General features: G+C 41.0%; 2 protein-coding genes across 2 annotated transcripts; both read left to right on the top strand.

Annotated features, from left to right (window-relative positions):
* The first annotated feature begins 1,506 nt into the window (after window positions 1-1,506).
* Window positions 1,507-9,107, top strand: LOC143034258 (uncharacterized). The gene is made up of 4 exons (XM_076200194.1): window positions 1,507-1,593; window positions 2,916-2,949; window positions 5,297-5,412; window positions 8,792-9,107. The coding sequence occupies exons 1-4, from the start codon at window positions 1,507-1,509 to the stop codon at window positions 9,002-9,004; spliced, it is 450 nt and encodes a 149-aa protein (XP_076056309.1). The 3' UTR covers window positions 9,005-9,107.
* LOC143034257 (protein Wnt-8a-like) lies at window positions 9,008-11,503 on the top strand. The gene is made up of 3 exons (XM_076200193.1): window positions 9,008-9,137; window positions 10,051-10,363; window positions 11,277-11,503. Exons 1-3 carry the CDS (start codon window positions 9,120-9,122, stop codon window positions 11,501-11,503), a joined length of 558 nt encoding a protein of 185 aa, XP_076056308.1. The 5' UTR covers window positions 9,008-9,119.
* Window positions 11,504-14,447: the final 2,944 nt, after the last annotated feature.

Genomic DNA, 14,447 nt, shown 5'->3' with positions numbered 1-14,447 from the left:
TCTTGGTTATGTGAAACTATCCAAAAATAAATTGATATTCGTATAAAATAATTGATTCTTTGCTCGCTTACACATAACATTTTTGCAACATTTTAGTTATTTGGATTATTTTTATTTCATCATTATATATTTTTCAGGTTTTTTTCCTTTGTTATTCATAGAGAATCAGAAACAATGCATGTCTGATGCTGTGTGATTCTCATATCTATGTCTGAAAGTTGATGGCAGGAAACTAAGTAATTTATCATCTTTTTGTATTCGTCACGTGGCATAGTAAAACCCAATTAATATAAATTATTCATGCCTAATTTAAAATTTTCATGCCTGCTGTTCAAAAGAATCATATTTTATTATTTTTTCTTGGTTTGAGATCGTAATATACAGCACGAATTATGCTGTACCCAAATGTCGCACCCAGTACTTTGTGACCAAATGTCTTGTGCCCACATGTCGTGTGCCCAAATATCCTGTGCCCAAAGCAATTAACATCTTATTTACCTTACCGAGGTGCTAATGCATACAGTACAGACATTTATATACTTGTTTGAATAAATCATTTATGAATTTTTTTTTTGCTTCACTACTATACCTTACAAACATATATGAAAATATTATATATATTAGAATACATAGATAAATATATACTCACATACAGTCAAATATTATAAGAGAATATATATTAAAATTCATTAATATATAAATACATTAATGTATTAAAATTAATTAATATATAAATACATTAATGTATTAAAATACATTAATGTATTAAAATACATTAATGTATTAAAATACATTAATGTATTAAAATACATTAATGTATTAAAATACATTAATGTATTAAAATACATTAATGTATTAAAATACATTAATGTATTAAAATACATTAATGTATTAAAATACATTAATGTATTAAAATACATTAATGTATTAAAATACATTAATGTATTAAAATACATTAATGTATTAAAATACATTAATGTATTAAAATACATTAATGTATTAAAATACATTAATGTATTAAAATACATTAATGTATTAAAATACATTAATGTATTAAAATACATTAATGTATTAAAATACATTAATGTATTAAAATACATTAATGTATTAAAATACATTAATGTATTAAAATACATTAATGTATTAAAATACATTAATGTATTAAAATACATTAATGTATTAAAATACATTAATGTATTAAAATACATTAATATATTAAAATACATTAATATATTAAAATACATTAATATATTAAAATACATTAATGTATTAAAATACATTAATGTATAAAATACATAAATAAACATATACTCGAGGAGGGATTCTGTCCAGGGGGGGTATTGTCTTGGGGGGGATTCTATCCAGGAGGGATTTTGTCCGAGGGGATTGTGTCCAGGGGGGATTATGTCCGGACACCGATTTTTCAAAGGAATGAAAAAAAAAACATACCTGCGAAGTTATACAAGTAATTCAAAGTAACTCTGCATATTAATCAGGCAATATACAATGCTCATGGTCAATGTTCCCTCTAATCATTTTGCTGTGAGCCAGCGCAGAAATTTGCTTGTGCGCAAACTTTGCCTTCTCCGAAAAGTATGTGCGCGCGCATCCATGGCGGCAAAGTCATTTTGTTTGCAATGGAAGCGCTAGAGTTAGAAGAGAAAAAAATATTGGTTTGACGGTTGGCAAGTTACCATATTTTCAGAGAATTTACAAGTTGACGCTTGGGTGTAACTTCTTTATTGAATGGATTTTAATATAATTTGAAAACATTGTGCGCGCTTAGTTTTTTCTTTGTGTGCGTTAGTTGTAAAACGTGTGTGCGCGCGCATGCGCACAGCTTAGAGGGAACGTTGTTCAAGGTTACGTATCGTTTTCTTATGGTTCCCAGGGAGAACGGATATTAGGGCCACGGATATCTGGACCACGAAACTGCAACCTAGGACATTTGGGCCACGGTGACTAGTATATTTGGGACATGGGATAAAAAGTGGTTAGGTTAGAGGATCTGGTAAGGTTAGGTTAGGTTAGAGGATCTGGTAAGGTTAGGTTAGGTTAGAGGATTTAGTTAGGTTATGTTAGGTTAGAGGATTTGGTTAGGTTATAGGATCAGGTTGGGACGGTCGATAAACTAGAGCTAAAACTTCATGACAGAATACTTGCAAAAAGGCTTAAAATACAAAAAAAAAAAAAAAAAATCAGTAATAAAACAACAAAATAAAATTTTTGTATAAAATATTGAGTAATATATTGAAAGGGAATAAAAAGAAAAAAATAGTTTGTGGCCCAAATATCCAACCCTAGATCGCCCTCGTGGCCCAAATGTCCTGAGTTGCAGTTTCGTGGCCCAAATATCCTAGATTCGGTTCCCAGGTACAAGGTGCCCAGAACTATTGCCAACAAACTCCCAAATATTTACAATTTTCCATCAATTTCACAACTTCACTTCGGCAAAACTCCCAACACTCATTGCCTCCACAGCGTCCAGTGACGTGAGTTTACGTATACAACCTTCCAATCCAGATCGAGCGAATTTTTATTTCGCATCTAATCTCCGCACGTCCGCCATCTTGCATCCTTATGTCTTGTTCAGATCCATAACAATGTACGTACAGACGCTCTCTTAGCTTCTGTAACGAAGACTTTTTCTATTGTTTGCGAAAGGGGGGAGTGACCGATATTCAGCCAGATATCAATACTAATCAGTCATTGAGGTGTGATATTGAGAGGAATTAACCATTTTTGAGTGAAAATTTTGCAGAAATGGGGGCAAAATCTTCAGATAATTAATTTATATATATATACACCAGACACCTTTGGAATCACTACAACGACTGCGTCACACTTCCTGGCTTTTATTCACCTGAGGGAAGACTCTAAGAAAAACAACTAATGTGGCTCTTATTCTCTTACAGATGGCCGGGTCTTCCTCTGTATTCCAGCAACAGGGTAAGTAGGTCGAAAATTGTATGATTACCTTTTGCCCGGTGAGCTTTATTGTTGATTTGACAATTGCGTAGACACCATGTGAGGAGGAAACTTTCAAGAAAAACACAAAGTTTCTCTTGCTGAATCTTTTTCAAGTTGAAAACGATTCAACAAGCAAAACGTTGTAAAAGTTCATGTGTCCACCCTTACCAGTTTTATTGTTATAACATCCATGGGATCACATGAAGAATTGTCACCCCCAGAACGCCCACATGAAGAATCGTCACCCCTTGAGGTCTCACCTGAAGAATTGTCACACCAGTACGCCGAATATCAACAGTGGAAAAGAAAATTAGGTTAGGTTGGGTTAGGTTAGGTTAGGTTGGGTTGGGTTAGGTTAGGTTGAATGAGGGTTATGCTAATTGTCATCAAATTATACACACGAAGATAGAAGTGTCACCCTAGGATAGCTCACACGAAGAATTGTCACTGTCGAAGGCTGGGGTGACGATTCTTTATCTGACTCTCTCACTCTACTCCAGCAACAAGGTGAGTCATAGCTGAGTAACATTTCCTCACTTGGAGATCTTTAGAAATAATAGGTAACGGTTGCCGGCTTTCTTGAGGACGCGGGTGTAGTAGGAAGGATCTCAAGGCTAAAAAGTTAAAGCAGCAACTTAGATATAGCCAAATAAATACCTTTACTCTTGGTCCTATCGAACTTTGAAAGGAATTTTATAACAACACATGAACACTTTTCATGTAGGAAAGTGGGTAACACACACACACACACACACACACACACACACACACACACACACACACACACACACACACACACACACACACACACACACACACACACACACACACACACACACACACACATACACACACACACACACACACACACACACACACACATTTATTTTGAATGACAAGGTCATCATATTAACAGACCAGATCAGAACTCGCAGTGATTTAATTTGAACAAATTTAGATTTAAGAAAGAAATAGACAAGAAATTATTTACTAATCCAGTGGTCAATGAATGGAGTAGTAAGCGCTTAAACTACTGGTTGTTTTAAGAGAATGTTAGGTAGTTTTATGGATGGGGATGATAGGTGGTAATGGACATGGAACTGCCTAGTGTAGACCTTATGTTCTCTTGCAGTCTCCTTCGTTCTTATGTTATTTTATTCTTATGTTCTTATAGACATAGTAACCATATAGTAAGCGTAGAAACTATTGGTTGTTATAAGAGGTTAGATAACTTTATGGATGGAGAGGATAGGTGGTAATGGACATGGAACTACCAAGTGCAGGCCTTATGGTCTCTTGCATTCTCCTTCATTCATATGTTCTTTTATTCTTATGTTCTTAATAGATATAGTAACCATATAGTAAGAGAAAGATAACTTTTTGGGTTGGGGTGGTAGGTGGTAATGGACATGGAACTACCAAGTGCAGGCCTTATGGTCTCTCGCATTCTCCTTCATTCATATGTTTTTATGTGTGATACTCGTGATGTGCTCGGCTTTGTTTTCAGCCCGTGATGACGGGAGAGGGAAGGAGGAAAAGAAGTTTCAGATTGAAATTCAAGATATGAACTTACATATATGATCGTACATGCGAAATTTGCGACATAATAATTACTATGTACTTGTCAATCATTAGCATGTTGACTGGCCTATTCGGAAACGCCTTAGTCTCATTTACACTGAGTTGCAGAGCCGGGCGCGTTCCTCGGTGCGTTCCGCTTTAGAATGGCCGCGGTTAGCGCTCCCAATCTATTAAAGCTTAAGAGACAGGTTCATACCGAAATAAAAGTCCGGTAGGCCACATACTATACCAAAGGAAAATTTCGTAGGCCACATCCAAAAGGTAGGCCACATACTATACCGGCACCTATATTGCTATCGCGGCCAAACTAAAACGGAACGCACCGAGGAACGCGCCCAACTCTGCTTAGTTGTGGGTTCGAATCCTGCACTTCTTTACGATTCCTAGCAGTGACTGATACCTGCCTCAACGGTCCAAGCGCGTAGGGTAAAGGTGACGGCTTCGGCCGCAGCTACTCAACGCCTCCTGGCGTATTAGGCTCCTCAGCTTCTGTAAAACATTTAGATGTTCCAGCTCCAGCCTCCCATGTTAGGATGGGCAAGTATTTGTTTCCAGACGAAGCTGACACACTTAACCATGGAATCCCTTAACAAGTTTAAACCAACACACATAACTTGACCAAGAGATCCCTACACAGTTTTCAAACTGACACCCGACCAAGAAATTCCTGAACAAGTTTAAACTGACATAACCAACTTAACCAGGAGATCCATTACGTTTAAACTCCTTTCGAATACTTTTGCAGACTGGCTTGAGAGGTGCCGAGCTGTTGCGGGAAGGATTGACGTCAGGCCTTCAGGAGTGCCAGCGGCAGTTCCAGTGGGAGAGGTGGCCATGTCCGAGGACGGATTTCGAGACCAAGTAAGTATGCGGAAGCTCTTGTAGACCCTGAGGCTTCGAGAGTGGCCGGCCGGCCTTCCACTGTGCTCCGGACGACGCCGAGACCGGTACCCTAGGAGGCCATGTCGAACTCGTCGGGTGTGTGCGTGTGCGTGTATTCACTTGGTCTTTGGATCACGTGTTGGACTCGTGATCGACAGCTATTTCCCTCCTGGAAGAGAGCTCAGAGCTCGTAGGTCCGATCTATGGGTAATGCTATGACCTTACACACACACACACACCCAACTCCCCGCCCACGAGAGTCAGAGTAGCGACCCGAAGCGCAGCTGTACACACTGTGTGTGTGTGTGTGTGTGTGTGTGTGTGTGTGCGTGTGTGTGTGTGTGTGTGTTTCGGCTGTCGTGATCTCAACGTTGGGTTGGAGATAACCTGTGATGAGATTGGAATGTATGGTCACATGGACGCGATCGGGAACACGCACACACGCAAGCGCGCGAGCACACACATACACACACACACACACACACACACACACACACACACACACACACACACACACACACACACACACACACACACACACACACACACACACACACACACACACACACACACACACACATCTAGCCTTGTGAATTGGAGACTAGGAGATGGGACCGAACGAGTGTCGCTCCTTTCCTATATACTACATTTAGATAAATACACGTTATATATGGTTAGTGTCACGGGCTCCCACGCTGCGGTACCGAGTTTGCACCACATTCAGGACATGAAAGTTTTGCTAATACAGTAAGTTGTTACTGACCCCCTTGTGCAAGGGGATGTGTGTGTGTGTGATGCGTACAAGGTCACAGCATTACCCATAGATCGGACTGTGCGCACTTTGAGCTCTTATTCGGGAGTGTGATAGCTGCCGATCACGCGTTATGCCCGTGAACCAAGATTATGGTCACTTCCATAGGGAAATGAGGTTCATGAAGACATATGGGGAAAAAGTACATGAAATACCCTTTAGGAGAGAAGAAGTTAAGAATCAAATGAATAACTCCTTTTGGTACATATCTAGGTCGGATGCGAAGAAATTTTTTTTTTTTATTATTATTATGATTTTTTTTTCTTCGCATCCGACCTAGATATGGACCAAAAGGTCTCCTGTCGGCATGCTCCGCCTTTGTAATCCTTTGTAATGTGCGAGTCACAATGATTTCTGATGCAAACATTGTATATTTACAATGAGAAAGCAGAGCAAGGTTTGTATCACTAACCCTTTTTACAAAGGATTACAAAGGCGGAGCATGCCGACAGGAGACCTTTTGATCCATATCTAGGTCGGATGCGAAAAAAAAAATCATATTAATAATAAAATAATAAATAAAAACTATGATAATGTAAATAACAAATAAAATACATAAATAAATGCATAGGTATACTTAAATAATAAACAAACAACTTAAATAATAAACAAACATTGTTTGCATTGTATTTGCATAAGATGGAGGTACGAGGATTTTTTCTGAAATATTAAGGGGTACAAAGGGCACCGAAAAAGGCTGAGAACTACTGGCCTAGATGTTTATCTAAGTGGATTTAATTTTTTTTAAACTTCAGTTGCTTCGGGGAGTAGGCTATTCATTCTAGAGTAATGATAGAAGAAAAACGAGTCTTGAACAAGTTGTACAGAAGAGTGGACAACCATCAGACATGTAACACGGCTAAATAAGGAAAACAGTGAAAGAAAACATGAAACAATTGGACGGGATGACATACGGAAAGACCTTGCCTAACCTAAGACAAACTAACCTAAGTCAACCTAGATTAAAACTAATCTAGTTGCAACCTAATTTTAGCAAGCCTGACTAATCTAGCCTAAGTCAACCTAACCCTAGCCAAATCAACCTAACCTAAAGACAGACTAAGCTAAGCCAACCCAATCTAACCTAAGTCAACCTAACCTACGCTAATCTAACCTAACCCAACTTAACCTAACCTAAACCAACCTAACCTAACCCAACTTAACCTAACCTAAACCAACCTAACCTAACTCAAGTTTGACGAGGTTTTCATACCTTAGAACATAAGAATAAAGGAGATTGCAAGAGACCATAAGGCCTACACTAGGCAGCTCCGTATCCATCACCACCTGTCATCCCCATCCATAAAGTTGTCTAATCGTTTTTTAAAACAACTTATAGTTTCAGCGCTTAGAGGGAGACAGAAGGTACAAAAGAGGTAACACTCAGGAGAGAATTGAAGACCAAGTTACTCATAGGTATAGATTTGGATGAAGTTTCGAATTCGGTACTAAAAGGATATGCAAAGAAGCTGATACCCCGTCAAAGAAACTTCTAGAAAGGTTATTACAGAAAAGGAAACCTGGGCTGGGAGTGAAGCGTTTATTCCTGACGTTTCGTCTGCTTGTTGGGCGGGAAAGCGTACGATGAAGACGGATAGGTGGCTGGCTGGAAGCGTGTCGTGTGGGAAGAGGACAACACCCTGATCATTACATTGGTGCCAACGCGAGGGTTGAAGAAAGGAGGCAGAAATGCATTTAGATCGCTGCATCACTTACATCATTGACTGCACCAACCAACCCACCTCTACGAGACATCCATCGGACTGTAACTGTTACTTGAAGCAATTTGGCCTGCGCCCGCCCAGTGACAGACAGACGCTGACGAATAGGCTCCAGACTACACGAATTACGGTTGCCTGCCTATAATGAATGCCAATGTATTTTATTAATTATTGACATAGTTTTTTTATGAATTTATCATTTTTTTTTTTTTTTTGGCATCCGACCTAGATATGGACCAAAAGGTCTCCTGTCGGCATGCATGCTCTGCTTTTGAAAACAGTCAGTCCATGTTCCCTTTGCTGTGTTTAAGCAATTTGTCCACATGGATAATCATTTTCGTTATTACAGAAAGGCAAATTCTTTGGAATAGCGCAAACTTTGTTATTCAAAAGAAAAAAAAAAAAAAAAATGGCGGGGGGAGGGGGAGACCTGGACAAAATAACTCCGAGAAAAATGGACTAACGTCAGATAATAGTCTGCATTCCAACCTAAGAAGTCATACATGTGTATTATGATACAAGTTACGGGCATTAAACAAAACTCATCGAGATTTCCAAAGAGACAGACTCTGAAGTCTAAAGTCAGGTCAATGGCATATTCACAGACTTTACTCGCAAAGCGAGGTGGTTAGGCATGGGAAAGGAGCGTCTCCACCCCTTTCTCTCCACGTTAACCATTCACTTCGCTAAAGACAAAAAACTGTGAATAATTTCCCACTCATGAAACCTCGGGATGGATGTTAAAATGAAGTCATTGTGCCCTCCATCGTCCATTCCAAAGACGCTCACTTGATATCTTACATCACTGAATCATTTTCTTCCGCAGATCCAAAGGCAGCGCGACCTCAGACACCCGCGAGGACGCCTTTGTCCACGCCATCGTCTCCGCCTCCGTGACACACGCGGCCACGCTCGCCTGTGCCCATGGAGACCTCCCCGGCCACTCCTGCACCTGCATCGTACCAGCTCCTCCTCGGACCAGGCCCTCGGGAACCCCGGGCAGTGCCAAGACGACCGGAGGATCCTCCGAGAAGGATGAGTGGCAGTGGAAGGGATGTACCCAGGACCTGGAAGTCGGGGCCGCCGTGGCCGATGAGATTCTGCAGAAGCTTCTGCCGGGACAGGACGCACTTGGTCGTATCCGGCGCCACAACATGAATGCGGGACGTCTTGTAAGCTCACTCCAGAGGAGTTTTTAGATGTGATGCATAAACACACACACACACACACACACACACACACACACACACACACACACACACACACACACACACACACACACACACACACACACACACACACACACACACACCTGTGTGTGTGCAAATACTATTCAAGATTTTAAGAAAAAACTTGATGCTGAAAGATACAAAGACGGGTCTCCACGAGCATAGCTCCCTTCCCGTATAATACAACTAGGTACAACTAGGTAAACACACACACACACACACACACACACACACACACACACACACACACACACACACACACACACACACACACGACTCGGTGGCGCAATGATAGAGTTCCCGGCTGCCACTACGGCGGTCCGGGTTCGAATCCCGTCCAGGGCTGAAATGATTTCAGTATCGCTGCGCTGCAAGTCGTTACTCCAACTCTCTTTCGGGATGGAAATAGATGTCGATCACGAGTCCAACACATGATCCAAGACCGTGATGAATCACACACACACACACGCCGACTTTCACCTGTATACTGAATAAACAGATAGGTATATGATTTGTATCAAATGTCATTCAAGATTGCGTCAACATCCTCAACAGGCACCCGTAGCCCCATGGCATGCGACAACGATCCTCAGCCCCTCCCATTCCATAGCTCTTTCTATAAAGCTCACTTTGCTTTTTTTTTTTTTTTTGCCTCGCTCAAATAATTGCTGAACAATGGTGGAAATTAATCTGGCGACGCACCTTAATTGAGTGTTAGTGTGCTTTATAAGGAGATGAGGCTCTCCGACGTCCATCACAATAACAATAACGTAAATATAGATGGTTTTCATTATAACGTAGATTTAGATATCGAGACAATATTTGACTGTAATTGGTGAGGTCTTCTGATTCGCAGGCACTACAAAAAGCGACCCAGCGGCGCTGTAAGTGCCACGGCGTCTCCGGGTCCTGTTCCACCCAGACTTGCTGGGTCCAGCTGGGGAGTCTGGAGGACGCAGGACGAGTCGTGAAGGAGCAATACCGAAAGGCCCTTCAGCTTCGTGGTGGCAACGCCCTCCTGTCGAAGGAGCCTCCGTGTCCGGACGCAAGGTGCAAGGATTCCCGGGAGAGGTCCTCTCACCCCAAAGACATTTCCGTGACTGTCAGGCCGCAACAGCTTGTGTTTCTGGAGGATTCGGTTGACTTTTGTGTGGCTACGACAGAGGAAGGTGGGTGTGTATGCATGTATGTTTGCATGTATGTGTATGTATCTTTGCATGTATGTGTGTATGTATGTATGTGGGTATGTATATATGAATGTATGTTTGCATGTATGTATGCATGTGCATTTGCATGTATGTATGTTTGCATATATGTATGTACGTTTGCATGTATGCTTTTATGTACGTTTGCACGTACGCATGTATGTTTGCATGTATGTATGTATGTACGTTTGCATGTATGTATGTTTGTATGTATATGGGTATGTGTGTATGTATGCATGTATGAATGAATGTATGTTTGTATGTATGTACGTTTGTATATATGTATGTATGTATGTATGTATGTATGTATGTATGTATGTATGAAAAAATAAATACCAGGCTCAGTGTGCAAGACCAGGCATTTTAGTCCTAAGATCTCCTTTAGGGGTAACATGTGGTGCAGCGACAATAATCTGTGTGTCCCTTGGTTCTATATGAGAAATATAGAAATTATATATATCAAATAAGCGTACCACATCTTACTGGCACACACACACACACACACACACACACACACACACACACACACACACACACACACACACACACACACACACACACACACACACACACACACACACACACACACACACACACACATGAATTTAAAAACAGTCTAGATAAAATGAGATATGAAGACGGGACACCACGAGCATAGCTCCCCTTCCCGTAAAATACAACTAGGTAAACACACACACACACACACACACACACACACACACACACACACACACACACACACACACACACACACACACACACACACACACACACACACACACACACACATGGCTTAAATTGTAGTGTAAAAACCACATGGCTTAAATTTTAGTGTATAAATTCTTAATATTTATACTAGGAAACGCGTCTCCTGCAGGACGGAGAGGCACCGAGGGAAGGGAGTGCTCCAGATCGAAGGATCCCGAAGTGAGCCCTGAGGAACGCCGCTCCTGCCAGACCCTCTGCCGGAGTTGTGGCCTCTGTGTTAATCACCACACCCTCGAAGTGACGAAGTCTTGCAACTGCAAATTCGTCTGGTGTTGCAGAGTCAAGTGTGACTCGTGTGTCGAGGACCAGAAGAAATACTGGTGTTCTCGTGATTGAAGTATGAGGCTCCTTTTTTTTTTTTTTTTTTTTTTTTTTTTTTTTTTTTTTTTTCTTTTTTTTTTTTTTTTTTTTTTTTTTTTTTTTTTTTTTTTTTTTGAGTGTCTCCTTTAGTGTCCTCGAGCACCATGTGGGTCATGGATGTGCAAAACCGGAAACTCTCTTTTCTTAAGCGTTTTGTATATTTTACTTTTTATGGATAAAAAGGTGAGGACAAAAGACAGGCTTGGGCTATACAGTCCATTATGTAAAACACAAGTATAAATAAACTTTAATATTTTGCTAAAAATATATTTATTGGACCTAGCTCTTGTACAACCAGTGAACATCTTGAACATCTTTTGGGCCTTGATGGACTACTTCCATCGTTTGGCGCCAGATTTTATTTAGAAATTTTTCGTTCCGTCCCTTCACTTCACCGCAGAGTCTTGCATCCTCCAGGAAGCAGATTCGAGTCCCGCACTTCTTTCCGGTTCACAGTAAAGGTTGTTACCTGTCCCCAATAGTCCCTAAACCGAATATAAGGACAAAGGTTACGGTGACGGCTAGAGCTACGCGTCTCCTGACGTAGACTCGGCACTACCACAACCTTTCTGCAAGGGAAGGGTCATCTCGGACGCCAAGAGGCACGTGCCTGCGGCCGAAACCGTCATCTATTATGCGTTTGAGGGACGGTTGGGGTAGGTAACGGTTACTGGTTGAAATTGGAGAGGAGGGGTGCAGGTTTCGAACCCATAACAAAGTGAATACGAAACCAGCACGCTTCCAATTACGCCACCAGGGCATCATGTACACACACACACACACACACACACACACACACACACACACACACACACACACACACACACACACACACACACACACACACACACACACACATATATATATATATATATATATAGCGTAGTTGGTATGTCTCTGCGTCACTTGTCATGTGATAGCTGAGTTCGAGTCCTCGGCAGTACCACATTTCAATTTTTGGTTGTGGCCTCCATTGGGTCTCCCGATGTTGATGGCTTAGAATTAAAGTGCATTGTGGTTGTTAAAATGTATATATACATATATATATATATATATATATATACATATATATATACATATATATATACATATATATACATACATATATATATATATATATATATATATATATATATATATATATATTTTTTTTTTTTTTTTTCTCTCGGAGGTGGTTTGCGGACTATGGAGGCTACCACGCTAGCAAAAGCAAACTGAAAGCAGCGGCACACTACTTGCATGCTACTTGCTTTTGCTATTTCGTTTGAGTAGAAACGACTTCGATTACAATATTCTAGACTTCCGTAAGGACATCTCAAGAATGCGTCTAACATTCGTATTCTAAGTTTAACTTCTCTTAGTTCGACATTTGGCTTCTCATTATATGACGCAAAGGTAAATTGACATGTGGAAATTTGAAAACCGGAAGATCGTAACCGAAGTCGTTTCTACTCAAACGAAATAGCGAAAGCAAGTAGCATGCTAGCGAGAAATGCCTAGTGTGCTGTCACCTTTACGGTTGCTGGATATAGAGGAAACCGGAGTATACATCAGTCGTATGCAAACACTGAAAGCTTGTGAAGGGTTTGAAGACCTTCGAGTGAGGATGAAATTTCTTGGCGGAGGAGACGTCGGTAATCTGAAGGTTAGAATAGAATATGTAAATGATAAATTCCGCTCAAGGTTAGACCATATCATACCACACCAGACCGGGCAAGATTATTCTAACTAGACCAGACCGGACGACCAGGAAAGATCTGACCTAACCGCATCAAACTAAACACTAGACCAAACCAATTCAGACCGCACTAGACCAGATCAGACCATTACAAACTATAAGGGTAGGTCACACTAGACCACACAAGCTTAGACCAGAAAAGACCAGAGGAACTGTCCCCGTAAACTTAACGCCTCGTTTTCACAGGGGTAGTACAAGCCCCAGCTTACGACCTGTTTCCGACCACCTCCTTCGACGAAGGCACTTTTGTTTCTCTCACTGAGGTTAGCGCCAGGTGGTTATTTCATGTTCAACTTCATGACGGGGAGGAGGGGGAGATTCATTCCAATTGCATCATTGTCTTGAATTCTTTTACATAAACAAAGGAACAGCACAAGTCAGCCTGGTCGCCAGTGGTCGGAGCATGGTGTGACTGGGCCCTTAGGACCCACTAGTGCTAGTAGACTAGTAAACTACTCCTCGACTTGCCCAGTGTCAACGGAAAGTTGGTGAACTTGCCTCCAAACTATCATAGTGTCAACACTAACTTGCCGGATAAGTTAATATGTAGCTTGCACAAGCGGTTACTAAACTAGTCTACGAGGCTTTACTTGCTGTTCCCAAACTGTCAATTCATGCGAGCAGAAGACAGTTCCGACGAATCGTAGGTTGTTTGGAGTCCTTGTCCTGCTTCCCCAATCCCCACGAATACATGACATAATACCATAGGGTCATAATCACACTGGTCATTATCCCATCGGTCAAAATCTCACACCTAACCTAACCCAAGCAATCCTAACCTAACCTAACCAAATGACCTGGGCCTATATTCATTAATAAATTTATCAAATGAAAGTATAAAGTAACAAAAATATAATGCATATTCATACTATCAACATGGTGGAATATTGAAATATGTGGGATTTTGGGCATACAGCTTCCCCACGTCGGTGCCGATCTGCTCGATCCGAACTACTGTCGCCGCCGTCGACAATTAACCTTTGCGGGCAATATTGCACTGTAGAGGTAAGGCTCATTTCACACGTATCGACTTTTCGCCGTGCGCCGTCCACGACACGACGTCGTGCTCTCAAATGAGCATAGGTGTTTATGGACACTTTCACACCTCACGACATCAACCATGTGTGAAAGCGTCCGTAGACACCCATGGTTATTTGTCAGCACGACGTCGTGTGGACGGCG

This window comes from Oratosquilla oratoria, chromosome 17 (genome assembly GCF_046742065.1).
Source record: "Oratosquilla oratoria isolate Oo_2021 chromosome 17, ASM4674206v1, whole genome shotgun sequence".
Classification (NCBI taxonomy): domain Eukaryota; kingdom Metazoa; phylum Arthropoda; class Malacostraca; order Stomatopoda; family Squillidae; genus Oratosquilla; species Oratosquilla oratoria.
Note: the sequence above shows the minus strand (reverse complement) of the source record. Positions and strands in the feature narration are given on the sequence as shown.

What these genes read in the sequence shown, in the direction of transcription:
- LOC143034257 (XM_076200193.1), top strand. An exon ending in TGTGGCTACGACAGAGGAAG is followed by an intron (nt 10,364 to 11,276) that starts GTGGGTGTGTAT and finishes CGTCTCCTGCAG; the next exon opens with GACGGAGAGGCACCGAGGGA.
- LOC143034258 (XM_076200194.1), top strand. Translation starts at nt 1,507, where the DNA reads ATGCTCATGGTCAATGTTCCCTCTAATCATTTTGCTGTGAGCCAGCGC. An exon ending in AACTTTGCCTTCTCCGAAAA is followed by an intron (nt 1,594 to 2,915) that starts GTATGTGCGCGC and finishes ATTCTCTTACAG; the next exon opens with ATGGCCGGGTCTTCCTCTGT. An exon ending in CTCTGTATTCCAGCAACAGG is followed by an intron (nt 2,950 to 5,296) that starts GTAAGTAGGTCG and finishes ATACTTTTGCAG; the next exon opens with ACTGGCTTGAGAGGTGCCGA.